Source organism: Chelon labrosus (assembly GCF_963514085.1).
Source record: "Chelon labrosus genome assembly, chromosome: 12".
NCBI classification, from domain to species: Eukaryota; Metazoa; Chordata; class Actinopteri; order Mugiliformes; family Mugilidae; genus Chelon; species Chelon labrosus.
This window is the reverse complement of record NC_140345.1, coordinates 18,955,907-18,977,929: the sequence shown is the minus strand read 5'-3', so window position 1 is coordinate 18,977,929 and position 22,023 is coordinate 18,955,907. Positions and strand designations below refer to the sequence as shown.

The following is a 22,023-nucleotide window of genomic DNA, read 5'->3' as shown; positions in this document are numbered from 1 at the left end:
AAATGCAAAAGTCAATGCTGGCTCTGATGGAAGGATTTCCGAACACACAGAGCACCACAGTTAGTTAGTTTTGCGATGGACGATTTAGCTGCAGACCGGTCAGGGAGTCTGTGCTGACCCCTTTTCCAATGTTGAAAGCGCCCACAGTGGCACATGACGCATCAGAACTGGACCAGGTGGCTCGGTCATACGTAAGGCCGGGTGTCTATGAGTCACTTATCTGGGGAACATGCTACAAACTGAATGCATCTGGATGTTACAGCAAAACATGATAGCGTATACTGGGGACATGAGTCCTCCTCATTTTTAATTCCTTTTCATTAATGTTTCAGACTTTAACTTAGACTGGACTTAGAAGTCCTGCAGAGAAGAAGTTTTGTTTGAGTTGTTATGAACTGGAGTAGTTCATCGGTCGCGTATTCATTTTTCCGAGATCTACTCATCTTTGTCTGGGTTGAGTCCAAAACTATAGATTTGGTTCTAAACTTATGATTTCACAAATGATCTTGATTTTGTCATGACATCCGTACAATCTTATATGTCAGCTAAATCCTTCCAGGATTTTCCAATTTCCAAATGTGGAGAACTTGTTTTTCAGGGGACATCTGTCCTCACTCCCTGCCATCGTCCCCACTATACACCGTCATGTTTTACTGTAACATCCAGATGCGGATGTACTTAGTTTTCAAGAAGCAATGAGGAAAAAAATATATAATGTAAAGTATACTACCAAGATATAACGTTTGGCTTCCTCACAAAATAGTGATGTACAACTGTGTTTATTCCGGATCCAGCTAAATAAACCATGAGCTTATCGGTATAGTAAAGATACTTGAGGACAGGCACACACACACACACACACACACACACACACACACACACACACACACAGTTTTGTTCGCACAAAGGGGAGAGAGAGGGTGTGTCTTGTACAGTCACGAGAGTCAGTCTCTGTCTCTCACTCCTTCCTGTCTGTCTCGTCCTCACGTCTTCAGCTGTCACATTACTGTTTGTGTCTGTCTCCGTGCTACGTGTTTGTGTATATTTTTTCGAGCCGGACACAAAATGTAAGCTGAAGCACAATTTAACTGCACAGTCATTAAATTGTGAAATTAGCTGAGCTACTTGGTTAATTTAACAAAATGTTTTGTCAGCTGAGTCATCTGCTTAGCTTTGTTTTCTTTTTACACTTTCCTCCACATGAAGAGTTAGAACAACAACTGTTTGAGACGTTTTATTGCAAAGTCAACATGTTGCGGCTGTTCTCAGTGACATTGAGATAAGTTTTCTGTCATGGTTTGTCACAGTTAGAGGAAAAATCACATGTACGACCCCTCCAAGTCAGAACTTGTCAGTCAGAGAGTTGGCAAAGATTTTGGAATTTGACCCAGTGGGTTTATTGACATCACATGCAAAAAAACATGTCAGATAAAAGTGGATTAATGGGGAAAGAAAATGCTTAATCTGTCAAGAGCACCATTTTCATAATACATTGAATGACTGAGAGCAAAGACAGAGAACAAAGTGAAATGTTGAAAGACAAACTCAGAGCTGGACTTCTGGACGAGTAGTTAGTAATCCAGACTGCCTGGCTGTGTCTTGTATCATCATCAAAATCCACCTAATTCACCAGAAGTTTAGCCACTCGCTAGATGATGGAAAGAGAACATCTGGAGTGGCGCTACAACTTCAAACCATGACTTCTGTTGCATGTTGGTTAAAAGTGCCAGTTTGTAGTGGAACTTAGATTTTTCTTTCATTGATGTTTGTGGCCTAAAGTTCGGATAAACTGAAGTAAGTGATGCATTTTGTTCTGCTACAGCACTCATGACACTACACTGATTGTTGCTGTTAGAGGTAAAATTGCAAGTTTGATGATTTCCACAGTTGATGCGCGTTAATGCAAGTCAATTCAAGTTTCTATTACTCGTATCAACATCCCAGCAGCTCAGAAACTGTCTGCTCAGTTCATAACTCAGTTCATACTGACAGTGAGTCCAGATAACATTTAACAGCGTCAACAGAATCATATTGCAGGGATTTGAAGCTGAATTTACCATTTCAAAAGACTTCCAATTTTTGCTTTTGTTCCCAGCATGAAGTTTGAAACATAATTTAACTCATTCTGTTAAATTGTTGACCAGCTTTTGCAAGAAAACCAAATTCAGCACTATCACATTCACCAACCCTGAGTCCCTCCACCTGACCCCTCACATCAGCAGAGCCTACAGTAACAAAAGTGCTAATCATCAATTCACACTTTAATAATCTCCAAAACTGATAAGCCTTAGCAGGAAGCAGTCTGTTTCTTTGTACCACTAAAGTAAATCACCAAAATGGACTGGGCCTGTCATTTTGTGTTTGTGCCTGAGAAAGTTTGTAGTTACCACTATAAACATAATGCGGAGGTTTTGGCACCGACAGCACGGCCAATTGTTCTCATTTTGTTTATTTATTGGCCACGAGGACAAAGAGAGGGACACTGACTCCTCAGTGTTGTAATGTTGAGTGTGTATTTATTTGTGTGTTTGTGTGTGTGTGTGTGTGTGTGTGTGTGTCATGCCCTTACCCGAGAATGGCGTCCTGGAAGAATAAATACATCCCGGACGACAAATACAGAGAAGTGAACTTACATGATGGTTAACTCTTTGTGGAGCAAATGTGAAAAAACACGTTTCATTTGTCACCCGTGTCATTTTTATAGTACACTGAATGAGAGATCATTACAGAGAACTTAATAAAGGTAAAAAGCAGCAAGACAAGCACCGAGATGGTCTTCTTGCGGTTGGACGAGTAGGTAAATACAAACTGGCTAGCTTTGTCTTGTGTTTTAATTATCTTCTGATGTTTGTTTCAGCTGTTTTTAATCATAATTATTCATTCATTCTTTCGTTCATTTTCTGTAGCTGCTTATCCTCTGGAGGGTTGTGGGGGTGCTGGAGCTTATCGAAGCTGTAACTGGGTGAGAGGCGGGGTATAGCCTGGACAGATCGCCAGTCTATCACAGAGAGACTGACAACCACTCACACCTACGGCCAATTTAGAATCACCAGTTAACCTAATGAGCATGTCTTTGGACGGTGGGAGGAATCCGGAGTACCCAGAGAGAACCCATGCAGATACAGGAGGAACATGCAAACTCCACACAGAAAGGACCAGTCAGCCGATGGATTCGAACCCAGAACTTTCTTGCTGTGAGGCATCAGTGCATGTAAGAGTGTTTTCCCTACAGTATATCAAATGAAAATTCCCCAACATTTAAGGAATGATTCGGGTTAATTATGACATCATAGTTCTTATCCTTATTAGGACTATTAAACTGTCATCATGCATACAACATGTCTGTGGTTCTCAGTCATCCAGGTCATGGTATATCCAACAAAGGTTTAAAAAAGGCAACTGGACTTGTAGAGTTTTTTGAGAAAACGTTTCACCACTCATCCGAGTAGCTTCTTCAGTTCTAGGGGATCAGCATCAGTTAAAAAACAGTCCCCCCTGAACAACAGGTAAGTACCCAATTGTTAATGGAAATTAGCTCCACCAATTTCTGGTTGTTAGCATAGCAAGCAAGTTTTCAGGAGGAGTTCCTATTTAAAACCTCAAACTTGCCACCAGTCCCCTAGAACTGAAGAAGCCACTTGGATGAGTGGTGAAACAAGTCCAGCTGCCCATTTTGAACCTTTGTTGGATACGTGCATACAACACATCAGCCAGGTTATAAAATTTAAAGCTGCATTATTCTTCTTTTGGCCACTTGAGGGCCAAACATTCAGTTTCCTCACCATTTGACAGATGTAATAAAAGTCCAGTATTCACTCACTATTTTGTCTTTACTTTTAAGATTTATTTACAATTATTACTTATTAAATTGAAGAAACTGCAAATTAAAGAAAGTGCGATTGGTGCCCATTTAAAGCTGCTGGGCTGTGCTGACCACCAGTTGCAGCAGCATCAGTTAAAAACATCTGGATTTTCACTTTCATAGATTCAGTGAGTTATCAAGCGAAAACAGAGCTTAAACAAATGTGATGCAGAGCAGCTGTCAGTGCGTGCCCACCCTCGTTAATGGCCCTCATTATGAGCACACTCCGTTCTAATGAGCCATAATAACACCTCCTGATAATCAACCTGATAGGTGGCCCCTTTGGACTCGCTAACCTTTGATTGGCTTGCTGGACGTTGGTGTGGGGACACTGATAGGCTATCAGGGGTAATGTGGGAGGGGCACTCTGGCTGTTGGCCAATGGAAGTGATAGGACCCGGAGGAACAAAACATGACTGGCAGTGGATGCTAACACCACGTACATGAAAGGCCGGTGACGTAAACTGTGTGTGTCTACATGTGTGTTTGTGTTTGGGCGTGGCAGCCGAGCAAGGTCATTTGGTTAACTCTTTAAGTATGAAGTCATTACTTTATGTTCAAAATGGATGTTTAAGTGTTTTTGCTAATCTTGTTTGTCATCTTAGGGAAAATAATTACACGAATGATGGCTGATTTCCGTTTAGCTGCTTCGTCTCAGCATCCTTGATCTGCATTATTGTTCATGCAGAATCATATGTTTGAAGGAAATTAGATAAAACTAAGATTTTTTTTTCTGTTTAGAAGTAGTTGAATGACATTTAATCTCCAAGGCATTAAATCATGTAAAGGTGTGCAAGTGCGCAGGCTTGTTTTTTAATAATTCCATGAAATTACACCTTTACCTACCATGCATGCTAATATTCAGCTGTATTTCCACTGGTTATGGGCTTGATCGAGTGTGCAAACACAGCCCCCCTCTTTCAGTCCACTGACCCCCTTTGGACCAATATTTGTGCATTTCCCAACAATTACAGACTTGATATCCAAGACTGTTGCAATGTTTAGTTGTTGGTGTGTTTCTCTTTCCAGTCAGAAATGAGGACGCGTCTCCTCCCTTGCCTCCCTTGCACACTTGTAAAAACCCCAAAAGAATGCACATTGCCATGTCCCTTATGATGTGTCAAAAAGCCTGCTGAGAGAAAGGAATGTGGGACATGCTTGCTCGGTGGCATGTTTTACAGCGACGGTTACATTTTCACTGTGAAAACACGTGTGCTTTCCAACAGGCTGCAAGACTGGAGCTTGATGCTTTCACCAGCCTCAAGTCAAAGACACATCAACAGAAAAATACACTGAGTTTAATCAGCATAAGTTTGCTTTGATTAAACTGATTAAAAGTGTACTTTTTTGTGTCTTTGACTGCTTTCACAAAAGCCTCTGTTTGAATTTGATTATTCCTTTGCCAGCAGTCAGTACTTTCAAATTCTCTTGCTTTTCCAATCACGTACCAGGACGTGTTTGGCACAGTTAAGAAAATGTTTTACTTTGCAGTTAGAGTGGGCATCATCGCGGAGGTCTGCTGATTTCAGCATCCTGCAGGATGTAGGTTTTCAAGCGAACGCGGACGGTAGCAGTATGGCGATGTGCATGAGAAGAATGTGACCCCTTTAAATTAGAGAGGAAAAAACGATGGGGCGATAAAAATATCTTTCTCCATCTCCTCTTTCCCCGGGGGGGCTGCCTCCCCTGCTTTCATCCGGTGGCCTGGAGGGAGAAGCAGAGAACTGGGTGGAGAAGGTGAGAGAGAGGGAGACCACGAGACAAAGAGAGAGAGCGAAAGAGAGAGAGAGAGAGAGAGACATGAAGAAAAATTTTATAAAAAAAGGTAAAAACAAAAAAAAAAAAAGAAGTACAAATAACAGAAAAACAGATAAACTGGGGCAACTGTGAGTGAACACAAAGAAAGAGGGTTGGGAGAGAAATGAGAGGGAGATGGACGTCATTCAATAATCACCTCTTCATGAATGACCGACATAACTGTTGGGGTTTAAGGAGGGTTAAGAGACCAGAGCTTTCTCTCCCTCTCTTTCACCCACCCCCCTCTCATTTCCTGTCATCACATCAGCTCTGGTGACCCTATAAAACCTGTGACACAGACCCAGTCTCTCTCATATTTGTGTTAGGGGGATAGGAAACAGCAGGTGTCTGAGTGAAACGGAGGTGCAAATATTTCAGGTTTATTTGATGCACGGAAAAACTCTTTAATTAAATTTGGGAGTTTAATCAGATTAAATTGTAAATTAGAAACTTGAGTGTTGTGCCCTGTCAGCAGAGTTACAGGATCGGTAACCTGGTGAACGTGATGAACCTGTCAACTCTCGTCCTGAAAGCGGCCTTGCTGCTCCTGCTGCTGGTGTACGGCACAGGTAAGATCTGTTAACATCCTCACTGATTTATTGTTGTATATTATATGGGACTCGTCACATTTCTAAAAGACAAAGACTGTGAACAAATAGAAAGATTCTGTGTGTGTGTGTGTACAAAGAGGAAAAACACACGTTTCAGCTGGATTCAGCCGTTTTCAGCCGTGGTTCATGTTGACCAATCTTAAAGAACAGAGAAAGAAATCATTCTAACAATAAACTTCTTATACTGGTGGGGTTTTAAGCTGCAAATTATGAGTACAGATCTAATAATTCATATAATGGTTACGGGTGAAGGGTCATGTTGAACGACTTCTGATAAGAGAAAAAACAAATGCCAAAGAAAAACAAAGTCTCCTCCTGTCTTTTCTTTTAGATGCTAAGATGGAAATCATCACCAGTAAGCAAGATGTGCAGCTGGGAGAAGAGATCCTAATGTTGTGTAAAGGTAAATGTTCATTCAATGGCTGATGAGACTAGAACGAAACTATTCAGCTTGAGTAGAAGCTGAAGCTTACTCGTCCTGGTCCCTCTTTACTACCTTCTGTTCTCCTGTCCTAGCTGGAGGGGACGGAGATATAACGTGGGTGAAGGATGGAGAAGACATAGATGATGAAGAGATTGTGTCAAAGGTGGATGAGACTTCTTCTAAGCTGTACATTAAGAAGTCCAAGATGGAGGATGCGGGCACCTACGTCTGCCACTGTGATTTTGACAGCGGTCATATAGATAGCACTCGGATGGAAGTGCACGTTTATGGTAAGCGACAACTGTGCAGAGGCTGCTTGACTGTGTAGAAAACGGGCCTCCTAATTGTTTCCTCTTTCATCAGATGGTCCGTCCTTTGGAAGCACCGCCACCTACCATGAGTTTCTGGTGGGCACGGACGGGACGGTGCCATGTCTGGTGACAGGACAGCCAGCAGTGGAGGTTCACTGGTTTAAAGACACTAATGCTTTCTCTTCTGAAGGTAAGAGCTTGTGGTGCTATGAAGATGATTTTTAAAAGTTTTGTAAACTTGCTAAGCTTTTGACTATCACTTTAACTCAACAAGAATCCCCAAAAGGCTTCAGATGGCTGAATAACTGAAATATAAAGATGAAATGGCAGCTAGTGACTGAACAACTCAGATCAGATCTATTTTACCGAGCAAATCCTTAACTTCGGTAACTTCGCCTTTGCTGCTTTCATTCACCCGTGTCTGTCTCTGGATTGCTCTGCCACTTCAGGTCGTGTTCGCCAGTTGCCTGATAACACGCTCCACATTGGAAAAGTGACGAAAGAGGATGCTGGGACATACACGTGTAGGGCACAGATCAGAGGAAGGCCCATCTCTAAGAACCTCGCTGTGTCTGTTGTCGTCAATGGTTAGTTTTTTCCTCACGCCAACAGGGTTTGGAATATCCTTACATAGTCGCGTGACCCTATTTTACATGATGAGTGGTGAATTAAATGTGAAGTAGACCATTTACATTAATAATGTTTCCCCGTCCTGCAGCTCCTCCCACTGTGATCCTGAAAAAAGAGGAGAAAAAAGTGATTGCCGGACCTGACATGAACGTCTCTTTGTTCTGTTTGGTGGATGGCCTGCCTAAACCCAACATCACCTGGACCATGTAAGAAACCGTTTTAATGCATGACACTGACAATGCACAAGACTAATATTTCATATTCCTATTAAAAAGGAACCACATTAGCGATGTAGATCAGTACAGTTGTGTACACGTGTGTGTGCGTCTGCAGAGAAATGTCCTTATCTGCTTTGTTAATGTTCTGTGGCCTCACGCCTTCAGGCTTTCCCCTCTGCCTCCCTCTTCTGGCCCCTTTCTTTCCTCTGTCCTAACATCTGCATAGAATCACATTGTCTCATATTTCCATTGCTCTTTGTTTTGCTTTTCCTAGGCCGGTACAGTTTGACCCATCCCGTCATCTCTTCAACTCAGACCGGAGCCAGTTGACTGTACAGCATGTCGTCAAGGCCGACCTTGGGGAGTACGTCTGCACCGCCACTAACAAGATAGCTGAGAGCAGTGCTACCATCATGCTTCATGTCTTTGGTTGGTTTCATGTCACTTCATCATGTTTTACTGTAATAACATCTGTAAACGAGCGTCTATAAAGTCTTGGTTAATAATCAAGGCTATGTTCGGATATGTCAGAGGCTCCAGAGGTGTCTGTGTCAGAAGAGCAGCTGAATGTGTTGGTTGGCAAGAGTGTTTCCGTGTCCTGTAACGTGTCAGGACATCCTTCACCTCAGCTGCACTGGATCAACAAGCACAATGGACGCACAGTGGTAAGAGCGTATGGACATACATTATGTATACATTAAATACAACTGTGCAAACTAATTAAATGTGCAGTTACAGCTATTAGCTCAACCAACAACAGTTCAGTGATAACTGCACCTTACACATTTGACATTTGTGTTTTGTACATTTTTACATGGGCCAGAGTTGGGTGGACTTCTACATGATAAGGGTTACTGTATTATTACTATTGTATTTACTATTTAAATCTAATTATTAAAACAAAATAATTACTGAACCTCCTTCTCTTTCCCTTTTCTCCTCAGGATCAAACTGCTGGTCGTGTCCGTGTGGCGAGTGGCCGATTGGTGATTGATGAAGTAGTGCCCACCGATGGTGGATTGTATTCCTGCATGGCTGTGAGCACTCTTGGAAATGCATCAAGAGACGTTGCGATATACAGTAAGAGTTTGTGTCTGTCTATATATTGTGGTAAAATAAAAAGTTAATAGAAGGAAACATGTCTCCTGGAGTTTATTTAGTTATTTCTGTTCTCTCTTTTTTTTTCTCCACCCTTCCTCTCTCCTCACAGCCCAGCCCGGTCCTCCTCTCTACCTGACAGTGTCTCCTGGCCCAGCCTCTGTCCTCTTCTCACTCAAAACCCCACCCATCGGTGGCGGAGCGCCAATCACAAGTTATGTGCTACAGTGGAGACAAAATCCAGCAGAAGAGTGGAAAGAGGTCACAGTCCCAACTTCAGGTGAAACATCTGCTCCTTGCATCATTTAGCATCATTTATACTTGAATGTGCAAACAGTATCATTTAATTACATACATGCTGAGTATTTTTGTGCGTGTGTTTTTATAGATCCCCTAACTATAACCAACCTCAAGCCGTACACATCATACTCTGTGCGCTTAGCTGCCATGAATGCAGTGGGACTGGGAGAGTTCTCAGATCCAGACAACGTTCGCACCCAGGGACTGCGTAAGTTCCTCACACACCAACAAAGCTACGTCACACATTAAATCCATCATTCATGCTATGGACTGTACGATAATGCAGCCTGAATTTGCTACGTAAGTAAGGCTTAACCTCCTCATCTGCCATCACTTATTCTTTCTTTTTCATCTCTCATGCTCTCAACATCATAACATTTTCGTGCCATCATCTTCTGCCGCCTGATGTTCACTCATGCTGCTGATGACACCATGTAATCTACTGTCATCCATCTTCAGAAGGTAAAGTCCTCAAGGCTGTTTAGAAGTTATACCGTCTAATTTAATCTCTTGATAAATACAGCAATATTAATTAATCATCATTGCCCTGGTTGTAAATTCCGTCCTCCCTCTCTTCTTCCCGTCTGTAGAGGAACCAGACAGTCCAGTTTTGTCATCCAATGAGATGAAAGTAGAAGGAAACTCCTTCTCTATCCCTATCAGACTGGGTGACATTGGTGGAACCCCTCTGCAGCACTTCAGCATTCGGTACAAACAGGTGAGGGATGTTTCACCGAGGCGGTTTAGATGCTTCTGTCAATCCATTTTTTCCCGATTAAGACGTTTGTTTCCTCTGGTCTCTGGAATCAGGAAAAAGAAGGGACTGAGTGGAAAGGAATGCAGCTGCCGCCCGAGGCTGACTCCGTCCTACTCAAAGACTTGGCGTTTGGCTCAGACTATCAACTGGAAGTCACGTCGGTCAACGCTAATGGGTCCTCCATGCCTGCAGTATTCAACTTCACCATTGCAGCGCAGCCTGGTATGGAGCCTCCTAACCTCCATCATATGCTGCCGTTAGCTAGAAAATTCGGCTTAGAGTATCACCTGGAGACTGATAATATGAATAGCCCTGAATAGCCTCTATTTTATTTTTCATTTGATCTGCCAAATCCATTTTTCTTGCCAGTATAAAGACATCATTGACTGATTATTTCAGTTAGGTCATCACAACTCTTTCCTCTCTTCTTCCTCCCGTCAAAGTGAGCCGCAGCATGACCAAAGGCAGCGTGATTGGCATCGTCATGGTGATCTTCCTGGTGGTTTTCCTGGTGGTAGATGCCACCTGCTGCTACAGAAATCGCTGTGGCTTGCTCATGACCATCGCAGGGAAGCTCTTTGGAGAGAAGATTCCAGGTCTTAAAATGGTTGAGGAAGGAGACGGGACCGCTAAGGGGTAAGTAGGCGTTAGGAGAAGTCTGTAGGAGACACTGTGTGTCAGGCATTGGCCTTCGTCCGGTCCTCGTCATAATTCTTGTGTCCCTTTCTGCAGAGAAGTAAACCTGAAGGGTATGAGCACTCTGAGAGGCAGCATGCAACAGGCTGGGGTCCAGACACTCACCAAGGAGGGTCAGCTCACAGAGGTCACCTGCGACAAGGCTCCGCTCACCAAACACGAGTATGTCCATTACATACACTTCAAATCTACACGTATATTTACACGTCCATTAAATCCATCCATGTGTTTATGTTTTTTTTGTCTCACTGACAATTATTTCTTCTTTCCCCCAGGAAAATACAACCAGACAGAGAACTGCCCATTGCCAGTGCATGAGGCCAGAAACTGAAGAAACCTACTATACAACCAACAAGAGATGAACTGCTGCCATGGGAAAGGTCAAACATGCCGACACACTGTAGGAAACTGACTGATTTTGTCAAAGTGTGCTGAAACCGGACCGATCCGGACCTCTGTGCTGTTGGAGGAAGAGGACACCCGAGAGGACGGTCCTCACACAAGCTGACATGAAGACTAGCAGAGACTACAGGCAGGAGTTTTTACTGTAAGTTTAGAGTTTTGTCCGCTACAGTTTAGTCTAATCAAAGGTCCTCTTACAGGGTAATCTTGTTGTCTGTGTTTTACAGGGTAAAACTGTTGTGATAATGTTATAACCTTTCTGCAAGACACAACCAATGTTTACCTAGACACAGTTACACAGACCCAAGGTCTTTTTTCAAAGCTCTTTTTATTGCCAGTAACACCTTACTATTATTGCATTGTGGCAGCTCCACTAACAGTTTGGTCACTGACTAAACACTGTATATTATTATTATTTTTTCTGTTATATTCCTGTTACTGCAGCTTTATGAATCATTTAAAGGGCAATATATCTTAAACTGAAACTAACCTTGATGTAAAATAACATGTGCGGATATTTATTGTTTTTAAGTCGACCGTGATCACGTGAGAGTGTTCTTTATGAGAGGCTTTGAATTCAAAGCTGGATTTGACTTTGTAGCCGGCGTTGCTGTTAGACACTTTTTTTGTGAATTTTTTTAAGATTTTAATTTACGTTTATTACAAACTTCTTCTTTAAAGTACCTGTAATAATAGGAAAATACATTTACGCCTAACAAAATGGATTAATGTAAGTTATTTTGTATTTATAGCCATATTATTATTTACAGCAAACAGTAGCATGTTCACATGAAAATGTTTCAAGTATTTAACTCTTCCTGCTGCTTTTCGGTTTAAAAGAGACTTTGACATACAATGTATGCATTATTGAAGTGGTTTGACATTGTTGTAATACTGTAGCACTGTACATGGTTGTATATACACACTATTCATCTTTGTGTTTGATAAACTTTGGACTGTTAAACAGCTTTATGCTTTTATTTTAATTTTAATTTTTGCTCACCAAATGAATGTTTTTCAGTCTTGTTTTAGCAGCATCTCCGTCACGTCCAGTAAAGTTGTTAACAAAGAAAATGTGTTTTCGCTTCAATGACTATATACAGAGATATAAAGAGAAATTAAAATACCAAATGACGTTTAAACACACTGCTGGTGAATGAAGATAAATCAGAAGCAAGACTTCTGATCATATTTGTTATAATCGCCCATTCCAAGTCTGCTACACTGGTTTCAAGGTTCTCTGAAGAACACACACATTTAGCTTTAACAAACAAAGAAATAGGCTTCCTTCCTCTTATTTTGACAGTTTTGAGTTGTTTGTTACCTTTCAAGGCCTTAGACTGATGTGTCCCTCCATATCAGCAGGGTTCTGGTCAAGGTTTCTTCCTGTTATAAGGGAGTTCTTCCTTGCCACCGTCGCCTTCAGGCTTGCTCTGGGGGTTTCAGGCCGGGTTTTGTAAAATGTCTTGAGACGATTTGTATTGTTATTGATGCTATATAAATAAAATTGAATTGAATTGAATTGAAATGCTTGTGCATTCAAGCATTTGGTTAAGATGAGTTTGAAAAGCATCAAAACCCAGTAGACAAATTGTGGAGTGGTGATTTTAAGCTTCTTCGGCCATAACTGAGAATCTGAATATCACCAAGAAGGCTGTAATCCTAACCTCTGAACCTAAAATATCTGGGCCAGTAAAATGAACTCTTGCTTGTATATCACACAGTTAAAATCTGTGTTTTTTATTTATATTTTTTAGCAGCACAGACAGTGTGTGTGCTGCAATGTTTTGATATAAACCATCAAGCTACAATAGTAAGACTCCAATTGTTCATTCCTGGCACACACATTCATTTTTTTACTTTATTTTTTTATGCATAAACATTGAATTTCCTCAGGAAATAACTGATACCAAACTCTTTTTTGTCCCAAAATTGAACTTTCCATCTGTGTATAAACAGGGTAAACAGTGGTTTCAGCTGACCTCTTCATGTTTGTACAGTAGAAAAGAGATAAAAGAAGTCCTGTAAACAGTTGGCAACTGGTGAACTGACATCAAGAAGAAAAAACAAATAGCAGAAATAGGAATTCAAGATACGAATCTGGCTGGTCGTGGATGCACTAGTGCATGCATGTGTTATATGAACACAGTCAGAAAATGTCTCTGAAGACCACCTGAAGTGAAAGGTGGATGTTAAACTAATATTTTTCTTTCAACAAACATTTTTGTTCCATTTTTACAACTCTAAGCATTGAAAGTGGAAATCAGTTATTTGGTCTGTTAGTTTATTGATCAGACAGATAGTATCAAAACCAAGGAGGACCTAGCCAAATGTATGTGCATGGCTTAATGCCAGTATATGCAAGAGAGAGAACATGTGTTGTTTTATACGCTTGAAGTTTTTTAACCTTTATGTATCAGGTTCATTTTGAGGACTGATGCTTCCAGAATGAGGAAACTGATTCATTGTTTGTCTAAGATATTACAGCTCCAAGACGGAGACTCTGTTTCTGGTTTAAGAGTTATATAACAATACGGACGGATGAGAGTTTATCAGCCCTGTGTGTTCAGTAAATGTTGATGGTGGGGCCACCCCCCGCCCCCCCAGACAACCAACCACAGACACATTTTGCACATTTTGCAGTCGTCTTGCACAGACTCCAGTAGTGCACAATTGTCACTTTCTATATTTATATTACTTACTTGCCTATTTTTTTATACTTAGTTAGCTAATTTTATTCTATTTTTATACTCTTACTTGTTGCTTACTGTTTCTGCGGCCCTGCGATAGACTGGCGACCTGTCCAGGGAGTACCCCCGCCTCTCGCCCGATGACAGCTGGGATAGGCTCCAGCAGACGCCTGCGACCCTTAACAGGAATAAGCGGTTACAGAAGATGAATGAATGAATGAATGAATACTTTTACTGTTTCTGTTTTGGCTTGCACTGGGACCAGGGTAACTAATTTCGTTCCACCTCATGTACCAACATGTGTGTGATGACAATAAAACTCCTTGAATCCATTTAAGGGTTAGGAATTTCTTCATCGTAGTTTGATAAACTAGGGGCCCCCAAATAGCATCTTGCTTAGGGCCCCCATGATGATAAGCGTACACGCTAAGGTTTAGAGACCAGAGCTTTCTCTTCCTCTCTTTCACCCACCCCCCTCTCATTTCCTGTCATCACATCAGCTCTGGTGACCCTATAAAACCTGTGACACAGACCCAGTCTCTCTCATATTTGTGTTAGGGGGATAGGAAACAGCAGGTGTCTGAGTGAAACGGAGGTGCAAATATTTCAGGTTTATTTGATGCGCGGAAAAACTCTTTAATTCAATTTGGGAATTTAATCAGATTAAATTGTAAATTAGAAACTTGAGTATGGTGCCCTGTCAGCAGAGTTACAGGATCGGTAACCTGGTGAACGTGATGAACCTGTCAACTCTCGTCCTGAAAGCGGCCTTGCTGCTCCTGCTGCTGGTGTACGGCACAGGTAAGATCTGTTAACATCCTCACTGATTTTATGTTGTATATTATATAGGACTTTTCACGTTTCTAAAAGACAAAGACTGTGAACAAATAGAAAGATTCTGTGTGTGTGTGTGTACAAAGAGGAAAAACACATTTCAGCTGGATTCAGCCGTTTTCAGCCATGGTTCATGTTGACCAATCTTAAAGAAAAGAGACATAAATCATTATAACAATAAGCTTCTTATACTGGTGGTTTTTTAAGCTGCAAAATATGAGTACAGATCTAATAATTCATATAATGGTTACGGGTGAAGGGTCATGTTGAACAACTTCTGATAAGAGAAAAATCAAATGCCAAAGAACAACAAAGTCTCCTCCTGTCTTTTCTTTTAGATGCTAAGATGGAAATCATCACCAGTAAGCAAGACGTACAGCTGGGAGAAGAGATCCTAATGTTATGTAAAGGTAAATGTTCATTCAATGGCTGATGAGACTATGTGTAAACGAAACTATTCAGCTTGAGCCTCCTCTGGCAAATCAGCTTATTCGTCCTGGTCCCTCTTTACTACCTTCTGTTCTCCTGTCCTAGCTGGAGGGGACGGAGATATAACGTGGCTGAAGGATGGAGAAGACATAGACGATGAAGAGATTGTGTCAAAGGTGGATGAGACTTCTTCTAAGCTGTACATTAAGAAGTCCACAATGAAGGATGCGGGCACCTACGTCTGCCACTGTGATTTTGACAGCGGTCATATAGATAGCACTCGGATGGAAGTGCACGTTTATGGTAAGCGACAACTGTGCAGAGGCTGCTTGACTGTGTAGAAAACGGGCCTCCTAATTGTTTCCTCTTTCATCAGATGGTCCGTCGTTTGGAAACACCGCCACCTACCATGTGTTTCTGGTGGGCACGGACGGGACGGTGCCATGTCTGGTGACAGGACAGCCAGCAGTGGATGTTCACTGGTTTAAAGACACTAATGCTTTCTCTTCTGAAGGTAAGAGCTTGTGGTGCTATGAAGATGATTTTTAAAAGTTTTGTAAACTTGCTAAGCTCTTGACTATCACTTTAACTCAACAAGAATCCCCAAAAGGCTTCAGATGGCTGAATAACTGAAATATAAAGATGAAATGGCAGCTAGTGACTGAACAACTCAGATCAGATCTATTTTACCGAGCAAATCCTTAACTTCGGTAACTTTGCCTTTGCTGCTTTCATTCACCCGTGTCTGTCTCTGGATTGCTCTGCCACTTCAGGTCGTGTTCGCCAGTTGCCTGATAACACGCTCCACATTGGAAAAGTGACGAAAGAGGATGCTGGGACATACACGTGTAGGGCACAGATCAGAGGAAGGCCCATCTCTAAGAACCTCGCTGTGTCTGTTGTCGTCCATGGTTAGTTTTTTCCTCACGCCAACAGGGTTTGGAATATCCTTACATAGTCGCGTGACCCTATTTTACATGATGAGTGGGGAATTAAATGTGAAGCAGACCATTTACATTAATAATGTTTCCCCGTCCTGCAGCTCCTCCCACTGTGATCCTGAAAAAAGAGGAGAAAAAAGTGATTGCCGGACCTGACATGAACGTCTCTTTGTTCTGTTTGGTGGATGGCCTGCCTAAACCCAACATCACCTGGACCATGTAAGACACTGTTTTAATGCATGACACTGACAATGCACAAGACTAATATTTCATATTCCTGTTAAAAAGGAACCACATTAGCGATGTAGATCAGTACAGTTGTGTACACGTGTGTGTGCGTCTGCAGAGAAATGTCTTTATCTGCTTTGTTAATGTTCTGTGGCCTCACGCCTTCAAGCTTTCCCCTCTGCCTCCCTCTTCTGGCCCCTTTCTTTCCTCTGTCCTTACATCTGCATAGAATCACATCATCTCATATTTCCATTGCTCTTTGTTTTGCTTTTCCAAGGCCGGTACAGTTTGACCCATCCCGTCATCTCTTCAACTCAGACCGGAGCCAGTTGACTGTACAGCATGTCGTCAAGGCCGACCTTGGGGAGTACGCCTGCACCGCCACTAACAAGATAGCTGAGAACAGTGCTACCATCACGCTTCATGTCTTTGGTTGGTTTCATGTCACTTTATCATGTTTTACTGTTATAGCATCTGTAAATGAGCGTCTATAAAGTCTTGGTTAATAATCAAGGCTATGTTCGGATATGTCAGAGGCTCCAGATATGTCTGTGTCAGAAGAGCAGCTGAATGTGTTGGTTGGCGAGAGTGTTTCCGTGTCCTGTAACGTGTCAGGACATCCTTCACCTCAGCTATACTGGATCAACAAGCACAATGGACGCACAGTGGTAAGAGCGTATGGACATACATTACTGTACAATCATAAATACAACTGTGCAAACTAATTAAATGTGCAGTTACAGCTATTAGCTCAACCAACAACAGTTCAGTGATAACTGCAACTTACACATTTGACTTTTGTGTTTTGTACATTTTTACATGGGCCAGAGTAGGGTGGACTTCTACATGATAAGGGTTACCGTATTATTACTATTGTATTTACTATTTAAATCTAATTAGTAAAAAAATAATAATTAGTGAACCTCCTTCTCTTTCCCTTTTCTCCTCAGGATCAAACTGCTGGTCGTGTCCGTGTGGCAAGTGGCCGATTGATGATTGAGGAAGTAGTGCCCACCGATGGTGGATTGTATTCCTGCATGGCTGTGAGCACTCTTGGAAATGCATCAAGAGACGTTGCGATATACAGTAAGAGTTTGTGTCTGTCTATATATTGTGGTTAAAAAATAAAGTCTCCTGGAGTTTATTTAGTTATTTCTGTTCTCTCTTTTTTTCCCTCCACCCTTCCTCTCTACCCACAGCCCAGCCCGGCCCTCCTCTCTACCTGACAGTGTCTCCTGGCCCAGCCTCTGTCCTCTTCTCACTCAAAACCCCACCCATCAGTGGCGGAGCGCCAATCACAAGTTATGTGCTACAGTGGAGACAAAATCCAGCAGAAGAGTGGAAAGAGGTCACAGTCCTGACTTCAGGTGAAACATCTGCTCTTTGCATCATTTAGCATAATTTATACCTCAAATGTGCAAACAGTATCATTTAATTACATACATGCTGAGTATTTTTGTGCATGTGTTTGTATAGATCCCCTAACTATCACCAACCTCAAGCCGTACACATTGTACTCTGTGCGCTTAGCTGCCATGAATGCAGTGGGACTGGGAGAGTTCTCAGATCCAGACAACGTTCGCACCCAGGGACTGCGTAAGTTCCTCACACACCAACAAAGCTACGTCACACATTAAATCCATCATTCATGCTATGGACTGTACGATAATGCAGCCTGAATTTGCTACGTAAGTAAGGCTTAACCTCCTCATCTGCCATCACTTATTCTTTCTTTTTCATCTCTCATGCTCTCAACATCATAACATTTTCGTGCCATCATCTTCTGCCGCCTGATGTTCACTCATGCTGCTGATGACACCATGTAATCTACTGTCATCCATCTTCAGAAGGTAAAGTCCTCAAGGCTGTTTAGAAGTTATACCGTCTAATTTAATCTCTTGATAAATACAGCAATATTAATTAATCATCATTGCCCTGGTTGTAAATTCCGTCCTCCCTCCCTTCTTCCCGTCTGTAGAGGAACCAGACAGTCCAGTTTTGTCATCAAATTAGATGAAAGTAGAAGGAAACTCCTTCTCTATCCCTATCAGACAGGGTGACATTGGTGGAACCCCTCTGCAGCACTTCAGTATTCGGTACAAACAGGTGAGGGATGTTTCACCGAGGCGCTTTAGATGCTTCTGTCCATCCATTTTTTCCCGATTAAGACGTTTGTTTCCTCTGCTCTCTTCAATCAGGAAAAAGAAGGGACTGAGTGGAAAGGAATGCAGCTGCCGCCCGATGCTGACTCCGTCCTCCTCAAAGACTTGGCGTTTGGCTCAGACTATCAACTGCAAGTCACGTCGGTCAATGCTAATGGGTCCTCCATCCCTGCAGTATTCAACTTCACCATTGCAGCGCAGCCTGGTATGGAGCCTCCTAACCTCCATCATATGCTGCCATCAGCTAGAAAATTTGGCTTAGAGTATCACCTGGAGACTGACTGTTTGAATAGCCCTTTTTTCTTGCCAGAATAAAGACATCATTGACTGATTATTTCAGTTAGGTCATCACAACTCTTTCCTCTCTTCTTCCTCCCATCAAAGTGAGCATTAGCATGACCAACGGCAGCGTGATTGGCATCGTCATGGTGATCTTCCTGGTGGTTTTCGTGGTGGTAGACGCCATCTGCTGCTACAGAAATCGCTGTGGTCTGCTCATGACCATCGCAGGGAAGCTCTTTGGACAGAAGATTCCAGGTCTCAAAATGGTTGAAGAAGGAGACGGGACCGCTAAGGGGTAAGTAGGCGTTAGGAAAAGTCTGTAGGAGACACTGTGTTTCAGGCATTCCTTGTCCTCGTCATAATTCTTGTGTCCCTTTCTGCAGAGAAGTAAACCTGAAGGGTATGAGCACTCTGAGAGGCAGCATGCAACAGGCTGGGGTCCAGACACTCACCAAGGAGGGTCAGCTCACAGAGGTCACCTGCTTATCGACAAGGCCCCGCTCACCAAACACGAGTATGTCCATTACATACACTTCAAATCTACACGTATATTTACACGTCCATTAAATCCATCCATGTATTTATGTGTTTTTGTCTCACTGACAATTATTTCTTCTTTCCCCCAGGAAAATACAACCAGACAGAGAATTGCCCATTGCCAGTGCATGAGGCCAGAGACTGAAGAAACCTACTGTATAAACAACAAGAGATGAACTGCTGCCATGGGAAAGGTCAAACATGCCGACACACTGTAGGAGAATGAAGGTGAATGACGATAAATCAGAAGCAAGATTTCTGATCATGTTTGTTAGCCCATTCCAAGTCCGCTACACCGGTTTCGAGGTTCTCTGAAGAACATACACATTTAGCTTTAACGAACAAAGAAACAGACTTGTAGATTATTCTCTATTTTGACCGTTTTGAGTCGTTTATTACCTTTCAAGGCTTGTGCATTCACGCATTTGGTTGAGCTGAGTTTGAAAAGCATCAAAACCCAATAGACATATTGTGGAGTTGTGATTTTAAGATTTTTAGGCCATAACTGAGAATCTAAATATCACCAAGAAGACTGTAACCCTAACCTCTAACCCTAAAATATCTGGGCCAGTAAAATGAACTCTTGCTTGTATATCACACAGTTAAAATCTGTGATTTATTTATATTTTTTAGCAGCACAAACAGTGTGTGTGCTGCAATGTTTTGATATAAACCATCAAGCTACAATAGTAAGACTCCAATTGTTCATTCCTGGCACACACATTCATTTTTTTTTTTCTTTTTTCTATGCATAAGCATTGAATTTCCTCAGGAAATAACTGATACCAAACTCTTTTTTGTCCCAAAATTGAACTTTCCCTCTGTGTATAAACAGGGTAAACAGTGGTTTCAGCTGACCTCTTCATGTTTGTACAGTAGAAAAGAGATAAAAGAAGTCCTGTAAACAGTTGGCAACTGGTGAACTGACATCAAGAAGAAAAAACAAATAGCAGAAATAGGAATTCAAGATGTGAATCTGGCTGGTCGCGGACACACTAGTGCATGGATGTGTTATATGAACACAGTCAGAAAATGTCTCTGAAGACCACCTGAAGTGAAAGGTGGATGTTAAATTGATATTTGTCTTTCAATAAACATAAGCTGAATAAACATATTTGTTCAGTGTTTACAACTCTAAGCATTGAAAATGGATATCAGTTATTTGGTCTGTTAGTTTATTGATCTGATAGATAGTCTCAAAACCAAGGAGGACCTAGCCAAATGTATGTGCATGACGTAATACCAGTATATGCAAGAGAAAGAACATGTGTTTTTTTTTACTATTTTCTAATATGTTTAGGGTGAACTAACTCAAACAAGCCCTGTGATAGACTGGCGACCTGTCCAGGGTGTACCCCGCCTCTCGCCCGATGACAGCTGGGATAGGCTCCAGCACCCCCCGTGACCCTTCACAGGACAAGCGGTTACAGAAGATGAATGAATGAATGAATAACTCAAACAAAATGTGTAAAAAATTCAAATTTATTAAGTGAAATATTTTACCACATTTTTAATCTATCCAATATGCTTCAAGTTTTTTAACCTTTATGTATCAGGTTCATTTTGAGGACCGATGCTTCCAGAACAAGGAAACTGATTCATTGTTTGTCTGAGATATTACAGCTCCAAGACGGAGACTCTGTTTCTGGTTTAAGAGTTATATAACAATACGGACGGATGAGAGTTTATCAGCCCTGTGTGTTCAGTAAATGTTGACGGCGGGGCCGCTCACTTATATCTGCATCACAGATTGAGTATTTAACAATTCTTGGCTGCAAAAAAAATGAACCATGAAACTGATCTTTTCCACTGTGAGGATCAGCTCCAAACGTAACACAAGGGGTCTCTGCATTGTTAGATGCTTTCTCATTGTGACAGTGTTGTTTCACACATGAAGAGGATAACAAGCACTGACATGACTACCAGCAGGAAGTTAAGGGTTTGTTTTTGAAGGAACGGCTGAGTCACTGAAGAACACTCAATAAAGCCTCACCGAGAAGTGATGTGGCAATCAAGACACCGAAGCAGGACCGCATGACATGTTATTATTTAACATGTTTTTTTTCCTTCTAGTTTCTCATTAGTATTATATATTTTGGTCCAGTAATAACCCTGTATTCATTATTCTGTACTGAGGCTAACACTTCCTCTGTGGATTTCACTTTTTTCAAGTCAAGTCAAGTATAACCCCACATTGCTATTCATATGTTGTATGTTGTGGCGGCATCACACACGGAGGCAATTCAAGACTTAAGTGGGGTCTTATAGGCAAATGTAAAATGTAAAGTATCTGACTGACATTCTTTCATTCTTCCTCCTAGTTGAACTAATACGGGGAGTGACTCCTACTGTCTTTGAGCACACTGCCACACCGCTATAGTTTCAAGTTTGTCGCGGGCCCCCATTCTGGCTCGGGCCCCAAGCAGTAGTTGCATGTCTTGCCTGTTGAAGCTGCGCCTTTCGAATCATATGATCACGAAGTAAAATACATCTTTATCTCCAGATTAAATACGAATAAATATCAGTTTATACATCTTGTCTTGTATATCTTCTTCATCTTCACTGCTATAGACTTGCACCTCACGAAAACATCAAACTTTAAAAAACTTTATCCTTTCTCTGGAAATATTTTGGGTACTTCCCTTTTTTTTTTTTTTTTTTTTTTTGTAAAAGACAGATATTTATTAAAGTGGTAGTGAGGGTGGTGTCATTACAACAGTGCCGGTAGCAGCTCTATGTGTCCCAGTGCTGGACCCTGGACACGCCCCCTGCCTGATACGTTCCTGCTGACTTGAAGCACATGACCAGGCGTGT

The 22,023-nt window shown here is 41.8% G+C and overlaps 1 protein-coding gene and 1 pseudogene across 2 annotated transcripts; both read left to right on the top strand.

The window, feature by feature from the left end:
- The first annotated feature begins 2,833 nt into the window (after positions 1-2,833).
- LOC311497039 (neural cell adhesion molecule 1-like) lies at positions 2,834-12,692 on the top strand. Its single transcript, XM_084557139.1, has 17 exons — positions 2,834-3,211; positions 6,135-6,228; positions 6,602-6,673; positions 6,787-6,984; positions 7,058-7,195; positions 7,455-7,592; positions 7,724-7,841; positions 8,128-8,282; positions 8,385-8,518; positions 8,798-8,933; positions 9,064-9,231; positions 9,340-9,459; positions 9,842-9,969; positions 10,062-10,230; positions 10,452-10,644; positions 10,741-10,866; positions 10,980-12,692. The coding sequence occupies exons 1-17, from the start codon at positions 3,062-3,064 to the stop codon at positions 11,020-11,022; spliced, it is 2,280 nt and encodes a 759-aa protein (XP_084413265.1). The 5' UTR covers positions 2,834-3,061; the 3' UTR covers positions 11,023-12,692.
- A 1,841-nt stretch (positions 12,693-14,533) lies between these two features.
- On the top strand, positions 14,534-19,723 carry LOC311496536 (neural cell adhesion molecule 1-like; annotated as a pseudogene). The gene is made up of 16 exons: positions 14,534-14,597; positions 14,969-15,040; positions 15,165-15,362; positions 15,436-15,573; positions 15,734-15,970; positions 16,102-16,219; positions 16,506-16,660; positions 16,763-16,896; positions 17,179-17,314; positions 17,428-17,595; positions 17,705-17,824; positions 18,207-18,334; positions 18,427-18,595; positions 18,775-18,967; positions 19,056-19,186; positions 19,299-19,723. The product of its transcript is annotated as a neural cell adhesion molecule 1-like (transcript).
- Positions 19,724-22,023: the final 2,300 nt, after the last annotated feature.

Excerpts from the sequence above, each read along its gene's own strand:
- LOC311497039 (XM_084557139.1), top strand. The coding sequence starts at position 3,062 with ATGAGCATGTCTTTGGACGGTGGGAGGAATCCGGAGTACCCAGAGAGA. Across the intron at positions 6,985-7,057 it reads GATGGAAGTGCACGTTTATG|ATGGTCCGTCCTTTGGAAGC; the intron begins GTAAGCGACAAC and ends CTCTTTCATCAG. Across the intron at positions 7,842-8,127 it reads CCCAACATCACCTGGACCAT|GCCGGTACAGTTTGACCCAT; the intron begins GTAAGAAACCGT and ends TGCTTTTCCTAG.